Consider the following 15,191-nt stretch of genomic DNA (forward strand, 5'->3'; position numbering starts at 1 on the left):
GGGGACTCCGGGACTTGGCGGCTCCAGTATTCCTCGGGTTCAGGTGGCGGTGGAAATCATGTGGTTCCGGTTCGTTTCCTGACGGGCGTCTCCTATCGTCGAGCCTGCCCACACGACACCTTTATTAATTGACTGTTGCACATTCTGATTCTGCTGTGTTTGGTTGTGACATTCACACCAGTAAAGTGTTATAATTTGACTTCTTCCATTGTCCGTTCATTTACGCCCCCTGTTGTGGGTCCGTGTCACTACACTTCCCAACAGGATATCTCGGCCAGCGTCATGGACTCCGAGGGGTGTCACCAGGCTGTTGAACAACCAATGGGAGAGCAGGGAGCGCAGGCATCTGCAGGAGGCGTGATTGGTGAGCTACAGCATATTCTCACCGCCTTTACGGCTCGAATGGATCAAATAGCCGAGCAAAACATCCTCCTGAACCGCAGGGTGGAGGCTCTCTCCGCGCAAGTGGCGGCGAGCGCTCAGGGCGCTGCTGCAGCTCCTCCTCCTGTCGATCCTGTGCTAGATATTAACGTTCCAGTGGTGGTCCAACAACCCCTCCCACCATCCCCTGAAGCATACATAAGCCCTCCTGAGCCGTACGGAGGTTGTGTGGAGACGTGCGCGGACTTTCTTATGCAGTGTTCGCTCGTCTTCGCACAACGTCCCGTCATGTACGCGTCAGACGCAAGCAAAATAGCTTATGTGAGCACTCTGCTTCGGGGAGAGGCACGTGCTTGGGCTACGGCGCTTTGGGAGCAAAATTCACGTCTCCTTCACACATACACTGGGTTTGTGAGGGAGTTCAGAACTGTGTTTGATCACCCTAACAGGGGAGAGACCGCTTCAACCGTGCTGCTGTCGATGAGACAGGGACGCCGGAGCGCAGCCGCTTATGCAGTCGACTTCCGCATCGCGGCTGCGAGGTCCGGCTGGAATAACGCTGCGCTCCGCGCCGCCTTTGTAAACGGACTGTCGTCAGTCCTAAAGGAGCACCTAGTGGCCAAGGATGAACCGCGGGAATTAGATGGGCTTATTGATCTCGTTATACGGTTAGACAATCGGTTGGAGGAACGCCGTCGGGAACAAGACGAAGGACGTGGCCGGGCGCGCGCCGTCCCTCTTCCTTCCGGGTCCGAGAAAGGTCCGCCCTTCCCACGCTCCCTGGCATCTACGTCCCGTGGGGCGACAGCTCCCCCTGCTGACGAAGCTATGGACACGAGCAGGGCCACATTTAGACCACCTAATAGACAGGGGAGGTTTCCACGCGGGGCGTGTTTTGTTTGTGGCTCAATGGAGCATCAATTGAGCGATTGCCCCGAACGGTTAAACACCAACACCCGCCCCTAGAGACTGGGCTTAGGGTGGGCCAAAAAATTCACGTGGGACACACACATATTGCCGCACGACTCGCAGTTACAATCCTTAGTGGGGATTTAACCCTTCAGGCCCCAGCACTGGTAGACACAGGGTCAGAAGGGAATCTGTTAGACAGCAGATGGGCCAGGGAGGTAGGGCTCCCTCTGGTGGCGCTACCTACACCATTGCAGGTGCGAGCACTAGATGGCACCCTACTCCCTTTACTCACACACAAGACACCACCAGTAACTCTGGTAGTGTCAGGGAATCATAGGGAGGAGATTGAGTTTTTTGTGACTCCTTCTACCTCCCGTGTGATTCTGGGGTTCCCCTGGATGTTGAAACACAATCCCCGGATTGATTGGCCGTCCGGGGTGGTGGTACAGTGGAGCGAAACCTGCCATCGGAGGTGTTTGGGATCCTCGGTTCCTCCCGGTTCCCAGGCTAAGGAGCAGGTCCAAGTACCCCCCAATCTGTCGGCGGTGCCGGTTGAGTACCACGATCTTGCTGACGTTTTTAGCAAGGATCGGGCACTAACTCTTCCCCGCACCGTCCATATGATTGTGCCATCGATTTGTTGCCAGGCGTGGAGTTCCCGTCAGCAGGCTGTACAACCTCTCCCGACCTGAGCGCGAATCGATGGAGACCTACATCCGGGACTCCTTAGCTGCCGGGCTGATCCGTAACTCCACCTCTCCGATGGGAGCGGGTTTCTTTTTTGTGGAAAAAAAGATGGCGGTCTTCGTCCATGCATTGATTATCGGGGGCTGAACGAGATCACGGTTCGCAACCGATACCCGTTGCCTTTGTTGGATTCAGTGTTCACCCCCCTGCATGGAGCCAAATCTTCACAAAGTTGGATCTTAGGAACGCATACCACCTAGTTCGGATCCGGAAGGGAGACGAATGGAAGACGGCATTTAACACCCCGTTAGGTCATTTTGAGTACCTGGTCATGCCGTTCGGCCTCACTAACGCCCCCGCAACGTTCCAAGCTTTGGTTAATGACATCTTGCGGGACTTCCTGCACCGATTCGTCTTCGTATATCTGGATGATATACTCATCTTTTCTCCGGACCCTGAGACCCATGTACGGCATGTATGTCAGGTCCTGCAGCAGTTGTTGGAGAACCGGTTGTTTGTGAAGGGCGAGAAGTGTGAGTTTCACCGCACTTCTTTGTCCTTCCTGGGGTTTATCATCTCCTCCGACTCCGTCGCCCCGCATCCGGCCAAGGTCGCAGCGGTGAGAGACTGGCCCCAACCTACAAGCTGTAGGAAGCTGCAACAGTTCCTCGGCTTCGCAAATTTCTACAGGAGGTTCATTAAGGGGTTTAGTCAGGTTGTTAGCTCCCTGACGGCCCTGACCTCACCAAAAGTTCCCTTCACCTGGTCAGATCGGTGCGAAGCCGCGTTTAGGGAGTTGAAACGCCGGTTCTCGACTGCACCGGTCTTGGTGCAGCCCGATCCTGGTCGCCAGTTTGTGGTTGAAGTGGACGCCTCTGACTCAGGAATAGGAGCCGTGCTATCCCAGAGCGGAGAAACCGATAAGGTTCTTCACCCGTGTGCCTATTTTTCCCGCAGGTTGACCCCAGCAGAGCGGAACTATGACGTGGGCAATCGAGAGCTCCTTGCGGTGAAAGAGGCCCTTGAGGAGTGGAGACACCTGCTGGAGGGAGCGTCTGTGCCTTTCACGGTTTTCACTGACCACCGGAACATGGAGTATATCAGGACCGCCAAGCGACTGAACCCCAGGCAAGCCCGATGGTCACTGTTTTTCGGCCGTTTTGACTTCCGGATTACCTACCGCCCTGGGACCAAAAACCAAAGATCGGATGCCCTGTCCCGGGTGCATGAACAGGAAGTCAAGACCGAACTGTCGGATCCACCGGAACCCATTCTCCCGGAGTCCACTATCGTGGCTGCTCTGACTGGGGACGTGGAGACGACCGTCCGGGAGGCCCTGGCACGGAGCCCGGATCCCGGAACAGGACCGAAGAACAGACTATACGTCCCACCAGAGGCCAGGGCTGCCGTCCTGGACTTCTGTCACGGGTCCAAACTCTCCTGCCACCCAGGGATGCGTAGGACCGTGGCAGTAGTCCGGCAGCGCTTCTGGTGGGCGTCCCTGGAGACTGATGTCCGGGCTTACATCCAGGCCTGCACCAACTGCGCCAGGGGCAAGGCTGACCACCAGAAGGCACAGGGACTTCTACAGCACTTCCTGTGCCTCACCGCCCCTGGTCTCACATCGGTCTGGATTTTGTCACGGGCCTCCCGCCGTCCCGGGGACACACCACCATACTCACGATAGTGGACCGTTTCTCCAAGGCGGCCCACTTCGTGGCCCTCCCGAAGCTCCCGTCAGCCCAGGAGACGGCGGATCTCCTCGTCCACCATGTTGTCCGGCTGCATGGGATACCAACAGACATCGTTTCGGATCGCGGTCCCCAGTTCTCCTCGCAGGTGTGGAGAAGTTTCTGCCGGGAACTGGGGGCCACTGTAAGCCTCTCGTCTGGGTATCACCCGCAGACTAACGGACAGGTCAAACGGGCCAACCAGGAGTTGGAGCAGGCCCTCAGGTGCACGACCTCCGCACACCCGACGGCTTGGAGTGAACATCTGGCCTGGATCGAGTACGCTCATAACAGCCAGGTGTCCTCTGCCACCGGCCTCTCCCATTAGAGGTGTGTCTGGGGTACCAGCACCCTTGTTTCCTTTGGTGGAGGGAGAGGTCGGTGTGCCCTCGGTCCAGGCCCACCTGCGGAGATGCCGTCGGGTGGTGGCGCACCGCCCGTTCGGCCTTGTTGAGGGCACCGGACGAGGGCTAAGCCCATGCAGACCGTCGACGGTCCCCGGCCCCTACTTACCAGGCCCGGGCAGGAGGTGTGGCTTCCACCAAGGACATTCCTCTCCAGGTCGAGTCCCCCAAATTGAAGGACCGTTTCATTGGACCCTTCCCCATCCTCAAGGTCCTCAGTCCTACCGCAGTGAGGCTCCAACTCCTGGCCTCACTGCGGATCCATCCGGTCTTTCATGTCTCCAGGATTAAACCGCATCACACCTCGCCCCTCTGTGCACCCGGTCCAGCGCCGCCTCCTGCCCGTATTATTGACGGGGAGCCGGCTTGGACAGTTCGCCGGCTCTTGGACGTCCGCCGCATGGGCCGGGGTTTCCAGTATTTGGTGGACTGGGAGGGGTATGGGCCCGAAGAACGCTCCTGGGTGAAGAGGAGCTTCATCCTGGACCCGGCCCTCCTGGCCGATTTCTATCGTCGCCACCCGGACAAGCCAGGAGGCACCCGTTGAGGGGGGGGTCCTGTTGTGTGGGCCGCCAGAAGAGGAGGTACTGCTGGCCCACCACCAGAAGGCGCCCTGCCTGAAGTGCGGGCTTCAGGCACGAGAGGGCGCTGCCACCTCAGGAACAAGCCGTGGTGACAGCTGTCACCCATCATCTGTGACAGCTGTCACAATCATACATCTGGTATAAAAGCAGGAAGACACCTCCACCAAACTGCCGAGACTTGGCGGCTCCAGTATTCCTCGGGTTCAGGTGGCGGTGGAAATCGTGTGGTTCCGGTTCGTTTCCTGACGGGCGTCTCCTATCGTCGAGCCTGGCCACACGACACCTTTATTAATTGACTGTTGTACATTCTGATTCTGCTTGTTTGGTTGTGACATTCACACCAGTAAGTGTTATAATTTTGACTTCTTCCATTGTCCGTTCATTTACGCCCCTGTTGGGGTCCGTGTCACTACACTTTCCCAACAATACGTTTAGGTTTCTTAGGTAATTGCTCAAATATTTTAGTATTGCAGTTGACATTGAGTGTGTGTGTGTGTGTGTGTGTGTGTGTGTGTGTGTGTGTGCGTGTGTGCGCGCGTGCGTGCGCGAGCCACTTCTGAAGACATGTAGTAAGTTAGGTGAATTAGTGACTTAATTGACTGTACCCAGGTGTGTGTGTGAATGTGCTGGTTGTCTTTATGTGGTCCTACGGTACACTGACGTTGGTACCCAATGCCAGTGTACCATAGGGTGAGGCCTATTAGGGTGAGGCCTACCACTTGCTCCATGACTGCTGGGATAAGCTTCAGCCCCCCTGTGACCCTTGAGTGGAGTAAGTGGGTATAGAAAATGAATGAATATGATTGTGTTTAGAATGGCGTTTTTCTACAATAAATACTTTATTACCTTAATTTCATTAAATTGCTGGAATTTATTTTAATGCTGTTGTTGTGTTCTTTATGTTCTGGGTATGCATAGTGTTTAAATCACAATTAAGTTTATTTGCTTAAATTATATTGCTAAAATATTTATTTTAATATTGTCTTTGAATATCATAGTGTTGTAGTGTTTTAACTCAAAGTGTTTATATTCCTTATATAGTACAGTTAGTGAGTTTTTCATTGTGTTTGGCAAAATAACTAATTATAGCTAACTGTAGCAAATTTGTTTCACTAATTAGGGAAAATATCATTCAAATTACACTGAGTGGGAAATGCCACAAAATTTGGGGGGTATTTTGGGAGTATATTCACAATGCAGATACTAATAGGTAATAGATAATAATAAGAATAATAATGCCGCAAATTTCAAGAGGGCTCCAGCACTTTTGGCTTGGACCCATAATTATATATAATAAAACTGCAATACATATAGAAAATAAAGCAATACATATAGAAAATAAAACAATTTACTATAGGAGTATTCATTTATGGGCAGCATGTGGCTTTGTGGTTACGGCTGTTACCTCAAAGCCAGAAGGCTGTGGGATTGATTCCCAAATGCGTAATAATCATGCTGTCTAATCAGCATCTTGATATACCAGCACACCTGTGAGGTGGGATGGATGATCTTGGCAAAGAAGTGCTCACTAACATATTTGTGAACAATATTTGAGAGAAATGGGTCTTTTGTGCATATAGAAAATGTTTTAAATGTTAAGTTCAGTTCATGAAAACAGAGCAAAAACAAAAGTCTTGCATTTATATTTTTGTTCAGTGTATGCAGAAAATATATTTAACACACACTTCCAAAAATACACGTTCTTTTCACTTTTGTGTTGTCTGTAATTTTTTTTATCACATCAATAATAATAGTTTTCATCATACTAATAATTATGATGATGATGATGATGATGATTAGGATACTCTGAATAAATGAATATATTATACAGACATAATACATACGAGGTCTGTTAGAAAAGTATCAGACCTTTTTATTTTTTTCAAAAACTATATGGATTTGAATCACGTGCGATTACATCAGACAAGCTTGAACCCTCGTGGGCATGCGAGAGTTTTTTCATGCCTGTCAGTTACGTCATTCGCCTGTGGGCTGGCTTTGAGTGAGGAGTGGTCCACCCCTCCCGTCGGAATCTCTTTGTCTGAGAACTTCCTGAGAGACTGACGCTTTGCTTGATCAAAATTTTTTCAAAGACTGTGAGGCACATCGAAGTGGACACCATTCGAGAAATTCAGCTGGTTTTCTGTGAAAATTTTAAGGCACATCCGAGTGGTGTCCACTCGGATGTGCCTCATAGTTTTTGAAAAAATTTTGATCAAGCACAGCGCCAGTCTCTCAGCAACTTCTCAGACAAAGGAATTCCGATGAGAGGGCAGGACCACTCCTCCCACAAGGAGTGCTCACAGGCGAATGACGTCACTGACAGGCGTGGAAAAACTCACGCATGCGCACGAAGGTTCAAGCTTGGCTGACGTAAAAACATATGAATCAAATCCATATAGTTGTTTTAAAAAATAAAACGGTCGGTTTCTTTTCTAATAGACCTCGTATATATAAAGATATATATAAAGATATAAAGAAACAACTCTCCAAAGTCAAACACATTTGTCATTTCCTGTTTCACTGTGGGCTCAAAATTTGTCACTACTTGTTTGGGACTCAGTGTACCATGAGCGAGCTCGGATAATAATTCTAAGAGGTGGACTTCCTCACTCTGTACTTTCTCTAGGAATTAGCAAAGTATTTGCTATCCTCAAACTGAATACAGTGAGTGTGTATGATGACATTCATATTATTTACTTGGAATTGACTTAAAAACCTTGACATTCCTTTAGTTGTATAGAAACTCTAGATAAACTTTATTGATCCCACAGTGGGGAAAATCATTTGTTGCAGCAGCAAGAGTCTTACAGTAGTAAAGAAAAGAAAAATATTCACATTAAAGAAAGGTGACTCAAGTATATTGTGATGTTTGTGCTGTGAAAGTGTAGTGACACGGACCCACAACAGGGGGCATAAATGAACGGACAATGGAAGGAATCAAATTATAACACTTTACTGGTGTGAATGTCACAACCAAACACAGCAGAATCAGAATGTGCAACAGTCAATTAATAAAGGTGTCGTGTGGGCAGGCTCGACGATAGGAGACGCCCGTCTGGAAACGAACCGGAACCACACGATTTCCACCGCCACCTGAACCCGAGGAATACTGGAGTCGCCAAGTTCCGGAGTCCCCAGGTGGCCACTTTCCCGGAGTGTCGGATCTGGTACTGCTGGCAGAAAGCAAAAGACAGTCAAAGGGTGGGTGTGTGAACACCCAATAACAATGGTGGGAATGCCACCTCCACCTCTCACTCAATACGTGTTAAGCAGTGATCCTTCAGAGGAAAAGAGTGTCGTCTGCACTCACTCAGCCTCCACAAACTAAGGACCGGTACTCCTGCAAACACTCACAATAGATAGATTAGTAATTTACCACACAGGCTGAGGATATTACCTCCAGATGAAGATGATATCTCTGCAGTTTGGTGGAGGTGTCTTCCTGCTTTTATACCAGATGTGTTGATTAGTGACAGCTGTCACGGATGATGGGTGACAGCTGTCACCACGGCTTGTTCCTGAGGCGGCAGCGCCCTCTCGTGCCTGAAGCCCGCACTTCAGGCAGGGCGCCTTCTGGTGGTGGGCCAGCAGTACCTCCTCTTCTGGCAGCCCACACAACAGTTTGCATGGTGTGTATAAGTATATTTTAGATGTGGTAAAATTATTGCACTGAAGTGGCACTGTCAGATCTGTTAAAAACAGATTCAACTCATTGGCCCAGGCCAGATCTCCAGATCCCTCCCCCACTGTCCTTACAGTAGCTTGAGATGGTTTTCAGACCTCTCCAGACTTCTCTGATGTTGCTTCCTGTAAGGTGCTTCTCCAGTTTCCTCACATCTTTGTCTTTTCTTCTCTCCACCTTGTGTTCTCCTCCCTCACTGTCTTGCACAACATAGTATCTCTGTTTATTAGCCACGCCCCTTTCTAGATCCTTCTCCACACGTGCACCTCGTTAACACCACCTATCCCTCATTAGTCCACCTTCATATAAACCCTCACAGTCTCACAGTCCCTCACCAGATTGTTGTCTCTTCCTGCACACTCTCCAGCCTTCTTGTTTTCAGTCCTGATTAGTCTTGCTGTGTACCAGTACCTTGTTCTGTGTTTTCCATCCGCGCCTTTTTGCCTCAGCCTTTATGCAAGTGTTTGCTCGTGTCTCAGACCCCTGCCTGGAGATGACTACGTTTCTTGCCTCACCCTGCTTGTACCTCTGCTCCGCTATCTGATAACCTGTGTACCGAACCTCTGCCTAAAATAAATACCTCAAAGCCTGGTTTGGGAGTTTGTATCATGGGTCCACCCACTCCTGGTGTCGGGCAGCCGCCCGTTCTAACAGTGATCTCTTTTGCAAAGTGAGACCTGGACAATGATAATGTTTCCAATTCACTTAACCTGCATGTCTTTAAATGTGGGAGGAAGCCAGAGCACCCAGAGGAAACCCACACAAACACAGGCAGAACATACAAACTCCACACAGAAAGGCCATAGATGGGAATTGAACTCATGACCTTAGTAGAGAAGCTTGAATCTTTGACTGGACTGAGTTGCTTGACGCGAGGACGTTTCGCTAACGTCCTCGCGTCAAGCAACCCAGAAGATTCAAGCTTCTCTACTATGGAAACCACCTGGACAAATGAGAGCCTACACAGAAACCCATGACCTTCTTACTGTGAGCCAACAGTGCTAACCACTTATCCACTGTCTCTGCCTCTCCTTATCCCCTTCTTCAGCTCCTTCTGTACCTTTCTCAGCTCCTCCTTGTCCCCAGATCTAAAATCTCTCTTCTTCACATTCAACAGAGCCTAAAATTCAAAGGTAACCCAGGGTTTATTTTTGAGGGGAAACACCGTACCTTCCTGGTAGACACAGTGTTTTCCACACAGAAATTAATATAGTCTGTCAAGCAGGTAGTCAGGTTGTCAATGTCGTCCCTGTGAGGGTCAGAAAGCAAAGCCGTCCCTCAGTGCCAAACTGGTCTCCTCAGTCCAGCTCCTTACCATCTTTTCTTCTCCCATCACTTCATTCCAGCTCTGCATCCCCTTCTCCTTAGTTCCGCGGGGATCTACGGTCTTTCCCACGGAGTACCTTCATGCTGCACAGTGTTAACAGCTGCTCCCGAGTGCAAACAATGGAGCCGTACCTGAAAGTGTCCACTGATGTCGATTTAAGTCATTCCAAAAAAATGACAAAACACATCCATCGGTGCACACGTCCGACTGTGACTAGTGGCAAAGAAGACACTAAAAGAATACAAAAACACACCAACACACTCCGAGCTGCTGCAACAGGTTGCCACTCGTGCAGCACCATCTTAAAAAAGAAAGAAAGAAAAAACACACAGGTTCGATACCCTCTTGTGTGATGCTTGTCTTCAAGAAATTTACTGATTGTATTGGCTTTCTATTGGTAAGTAAAATGATATTTTCAGCTCAAACTTTGATATAATATATATAACAAATAAGAAAATCAGCTGGACTCCACAACCCTGCTCACCATCAGTTCCATGTAAGGAGACCAGAGTAGGAGCCAGAACACATCCCACAGCCACACCAGAGTTCTCTGAAAGGAATCTGGAGACCCTGGATTCATTCCACACAGCACTCACAGTGCCTATGTGAGGGCTGGCAACCATGTCCAGCAATTTACTGACACCCCTGCAAATGTTCAGAATGTTGCACAAAGAAGACCAACCAGCTGCATCATATGCTTTGCCAAAGGAAAAACAGGCTGCAGAGGAGTACTGCTGATATTCAGGCCTGTGTCCACTGAGTTCTTGCAGAACAGGAGGAACTCAAAAGGTGGACTTCTTGGGCATGGAGCTAATGAATGAATCAATCAATCAACATTTATTTATAAAGCGCTTTACAGCAGCTAGACGCTGTCCAAAGTGCTTAACAGTAAAAACACAGACTCACAAAAATAAAAAACACATACAATATATTTAAAACGGAACATGTCACCTCCCCACGAGATGTTCAAAGCCAGCTTCAATAAAAATAAGTCTTTACCTTAGATTTAAAAAGTGCTCGGTCAAGAATAGTGTGCAAGTCAAGAGGTAGCTTGTTCCACAGTCTGGGTTCAGATACCACAAAAACACCATCACCCAAGAGTTTATATTTTGACCTCTGAACATCTAAGTAAAGCCGGCCAGACGCCTGTAATGTCCTACTGTGAATGCCCAGAGTTAAAATTTCAGACAGGAAAAGAGGTGCAAGGCCATAAATCGCTTTAAAACAAACATTAAAATCTTAAAATCTATTCTAAAACAAACTGGAAGCCAGTGGAGTGAGTACAGTACAGGAGTAACATGCTCACATTTAAAGGTGTTTGTTAAAGATGAGCAGCAGCATTCTGCACCAATCGGAGATGTGCAAGAGATGAATGGTTAATGTGCATTACAGTCATCAAGCCTGAAGCTGATGAAAGCACACTGTGCTCCACGAGTGGATTGAGTCCTGTGGGGAATGAACCTTGCAAGCACCTTATCTGCTCTTTGTGGCATAGAAAGCAGTGCAGCACCCCTGTAGTCATCATATTCCAAGTGCTCCTTCTTTCCTTTCCAGAGAAAAACAAGAGTCATTTCTTCCTGTTTGATAGGTGATAGCTATTTCTCAAACGGAATTCAAGATTGTTCACAAGGTCTGGAGAACAGCAGCAGGACTGTCCATCTCCTCCCCTCTTTCTCCATGACTGTCCCTCCCTGTCCATCCCCTCACTCTGCTTCCGCTTTCTTCCATGTCTGTGGTCTGTCTGTGATGTGAAATGGACCCTGGTCTACACCCGCTCCGTGTGTAAAGCATCACCAGACAAACAAAGATAAAAGATAAAGATGCAATTTTTATTTATTCATTTCAACAAAACTCACCATCAGCTGCCATCATGAAGCTTGTGTTGTTGTAAACATCTGCAACTTCCTCCTCCGTCCAGCTGAAATCCACGTCACCATCTGCAAACATCAGACTGTAATGACACAGCAGCTTTCACAGGAAAGCGTGGACACACCAAAGAAAGCCGAGACTGTAAGTGTGAGCCAAATCACGTCAAAGAGCAGCTCAATTCTAAGCAATGGTGTAAGATTTCATTCCCGACTGATGACTTCTGACTAGTGAGCAAACTCCAGAATTCACCTCTAGATGTCAAACAGGTGGTCATATTGTTTGGAGTTGAGTAAAAGATTTAAGTCTGTCTCCATCTATCTAGCTATCTAGGTGGGGTTTTTGATAGGGGCGAACCAGGCTGCCGCCCAGGGCATATTTTCCATGTCACATGGGGGGTACAAACGCTTAAGAAAAAATAATCATTATCATCTGTATCGCGGTGTGGGGAATTAGCAAACTGGCGCCCCCTCCCTGCAGCTGTAGGTGCGTGTGCTCGCTGAGGTGCACAGAACAGAAGCAGTGTGAAAAGCAGGACAAAGTCCACTTAGGACACAGCACAGAACCAGAACTCTGCACCCAGAACAGGTGTTTGAAAGTGGACAGACAGAGTGTAAGAACGGGTTTGAATTCCACCTGAGAGGACAAACTGCACACTCATGGAAAAAGGTTTGCTGAAAGGAGAGCCTGCAAGCTGCATTCACATTACCAACTGAAGTGACTTGAATCTGACCTTCTTTTTTGTGTGCCTGCATGTGATGCGGTGCACACTTTAAATAATTACACGTGGGGCCGGTCAACAGAACTCGATGAAGTGAACATAGCAGAGTGTGAATGTGCCAAATCAAACCATCTGATGTGAGATTTGGGCTCCTTCTTCCTGTTTTATGAGCCGTCTGAACACATCAAGTTTAACTGATGTGTTTTCATGTTACCTTCCCTTTGTGTTTGTGCTCAGAGATCAGATTCAGTTCTGAATCTGGAGTGGACAGGTTTGTGAACTGGTGTGATGTCCATCAATTGCAGATTAATACTAATAAAACTGTGGAGATGTTGGTGGACCCTCGGGCTGTTGGAGACCGTAGTGTGGTCATCATACATGGATGTAACATTGAGCAGGTGGATTCATATAAATATCTGGGGGTTTACATCGATAACAACTTAAGCTGGCACATGCAAGAGTCAAGTGTTTGTACCTGAATCCACCAGCGTGTGCACTTTCTTCATCGACTCCGACTGTTTGGTGTATGTAGGAATATTAGGTTGATTTTCTACAGAGCAGCGATTGAGTCCATATTACGGTATGGTATTACTAGCTGGTTTTGTAATTTAATGGTTAAATCAAAAACTCAAATAGTAAATCTGATTAAGATAGCTGGCAAAATCATGGGTATGGTGGTACCTGTAACTCCCCAAGAGTTGTTTGAACAGGCAGTTCTCAGATGTGCAGACAATATTTTAACATATGCATCTCATGTACTGCACTCTGAATATATTTACTGAACTCAGGAAGGAGGTACAGCATTCCTCTTAGTAAATATAACTGATATAAACATTCATTTATTCCATTATCAATGATGCTCATAAATCAGCAGATAGCTCAGGGAAGATAGTATCAGGTTATATATTACGGAATTTGCACAAAGATGTTAATAATGTTGTGTATTCAGTGGTGGGCACAGTTCCGATAACCATCGAAGATAAAGTTTTCACTATGGGATTATCTTTTCAGATAACTTTGAAAACCATTATTGGACTAATTATCTTCCAATAAATTTTTGTCTGATAACTTTTGGACCGTTAACACGGTAAACAAAAGTGAACAGAAGTGTAGCTCTATCCTCTGCAAACAGAGGAGAGCTGCTTCTAGAAGAAACCGCTCTATCCTCTGCAGGCAAAGGAGAACTGGTCAAAAAAGAAAAACTTTTTTTTTTTAACCCCATACTGATACACGGCCAATATCACCCAAGTCATCCAATCAATCAATCAATCAATTTTTTTATATAGCGCCAAATCACAACAAACAGTTGCCCCAAGGCGCTTTATATTGTAAGGCAAGGCCATACAATAATTATGTAAAACCCCAACGGTCAAAACGACCCCCTGTGAGCAAGCACTTGGCTACAGTGGGAAGGAAAAACTCCCTTTTAACAGGAAGAAACCTCCAGCAGAAGCAGGCTCAGGGAGGGGCAGTCTTCTGCTGGGACTGGTTGGAGCTGAGGGAGAGAACCAGGAAAAAGACATGCTGTGGAGGGGAGCAGAGATCGATCACTAATGATTAAATGCAGAGTGGTGCATACAGAGCAAAAAGAGAAAGAAACAGTGCATCATGGGAACCCCCCAGCAGTCTACGTCTATAGCAGCATAACTAAGGGATGGTTCAGGGTCACCTGATCCAGCCCTAACTATAAGCTTTAGCAAAAAGGAAAGTTTTAAGCCTAAGCTTAAAAGTAGAGAGGGTGTCTGTCTCCCTGATCTGAATTGGGAGCTGGTTCCACAGGAGAGGTGCCTGAAAGCTGAAGGCTCTGCCTCCCATTCTACTCTTACAAACCCTAGGAACTACAAGTAAGCCTGCAGTCTGAGAGCGAAGCGCTCTATTGGGGTGATATGGTACTACGAGGTCCCTAAGATAAGATGGACCTGATTATTCAAAACCTATACGTAAGAGAATTTATCCAGAGGCCTACATTTTAACTTATGGTTCAAATTTTAACCAAACTAATTTCAGACAAGTTTATTTAATTAATGTCACTTCTGAAGTTTTATAAGTGAAATATCAAATATGTGTTTAGTTTTAAAGTAATTTTTAAGGTTTTAGTGTGGGGGCATGCTGTGTCCTGGTGGCATTATGGGATAGGGTAATCTCAGTACGATCAATCTCAGTACATTCACGACAGTGAGAAATGCATTTCAGACACTCTGATCAGACAACAGTATTAAACTCTAGTGCCTAAACTCTCGTGAATATATTCTCTGGGTTTATAGACATTGTTATTGTGTTTATTTTATGTAAACGTGAGAATCACAGTCTGTCTCTCCATTATTTTCAATGGGAGCTGCTGTGAGCTACAATCACTTCCTGATCATGTCGTTCTGGGGGAAAGTGAAGTTTGCTCTTTAACATCTGATTATGTTCTTTACACCACTGTTTGTCCTCTTTGTTCCAGACTAATATAATATAATACAAGGTCTATTAGAAAAGTATCCGACCTTATTATTTTTTTTAAAAACCATATGGATTTGAATCACGTGTGATTGCGTCAGACAAGCTTGAACCCTCGTGCGCATGCGTGAGTTTTTCATGCCTGTCGGTTGCGTCATTCGCCTGTGAGCAGGCTTTGTGTGACCAGTGGTCCACCCTCTCGGCGGATTTTATGCGAATAAATGTCCAGAAACTGTGAGACACTCCAGGTGGACACCGTTCAGAAAATTAATATGGCTTCAGGAGACGATTTTATGGGGATTAACAGATTAAGGAGTGTTACGCACTTTAAGGACTGCCCACAACTGCTGAGAGCGCGGTGCGCTCCAGCCCCCATCGCAGGCTGACACCACGAAGACCTCTGAAACAACCAGATCATCCAACGTGAAGGCTTTGTTGATCCGGGACCTCGT

At 47.5% G+C, this 15,191-nt stretch overlaps 1 protein-coding gene across 1 annotated transcript in view; it reads right to left on the reverse strand.

Moving 5' to 3' along the window:
• Positions 1–15,191, reverse strand: part of mettl22 (methyltransferase like 22) — a 382,505-nt gene that overhangs the window by 41,788 nt on the left and 325,526 nt on the right. Inside the window, exon 9 of the mRNA XM_034190848.1 lies at positions 11,567–11,647. Within this exon, the coding sequence (XP_034046739.1) occupies positions 11,567–11,647 (81 nt within the window). The remainder of the gene's footprint in view (positions 1–11,566; positions 11,648–15,191) is intronic.

This window comes from Thalassophryne amazonica, chromosome 16, assembly GCF_902500255.1.
Source record: "Thalassophryne amazonica chromosome 16, fThaAma1.1, whole genome shotgun sequence".
Lineage (NCBI taxonomy): Eukaryota > Metazoa > Chordata > Actinopteri > Batrachoidiformes > Batrachoididae > Thalassophryne > Thalassophryne amazonica.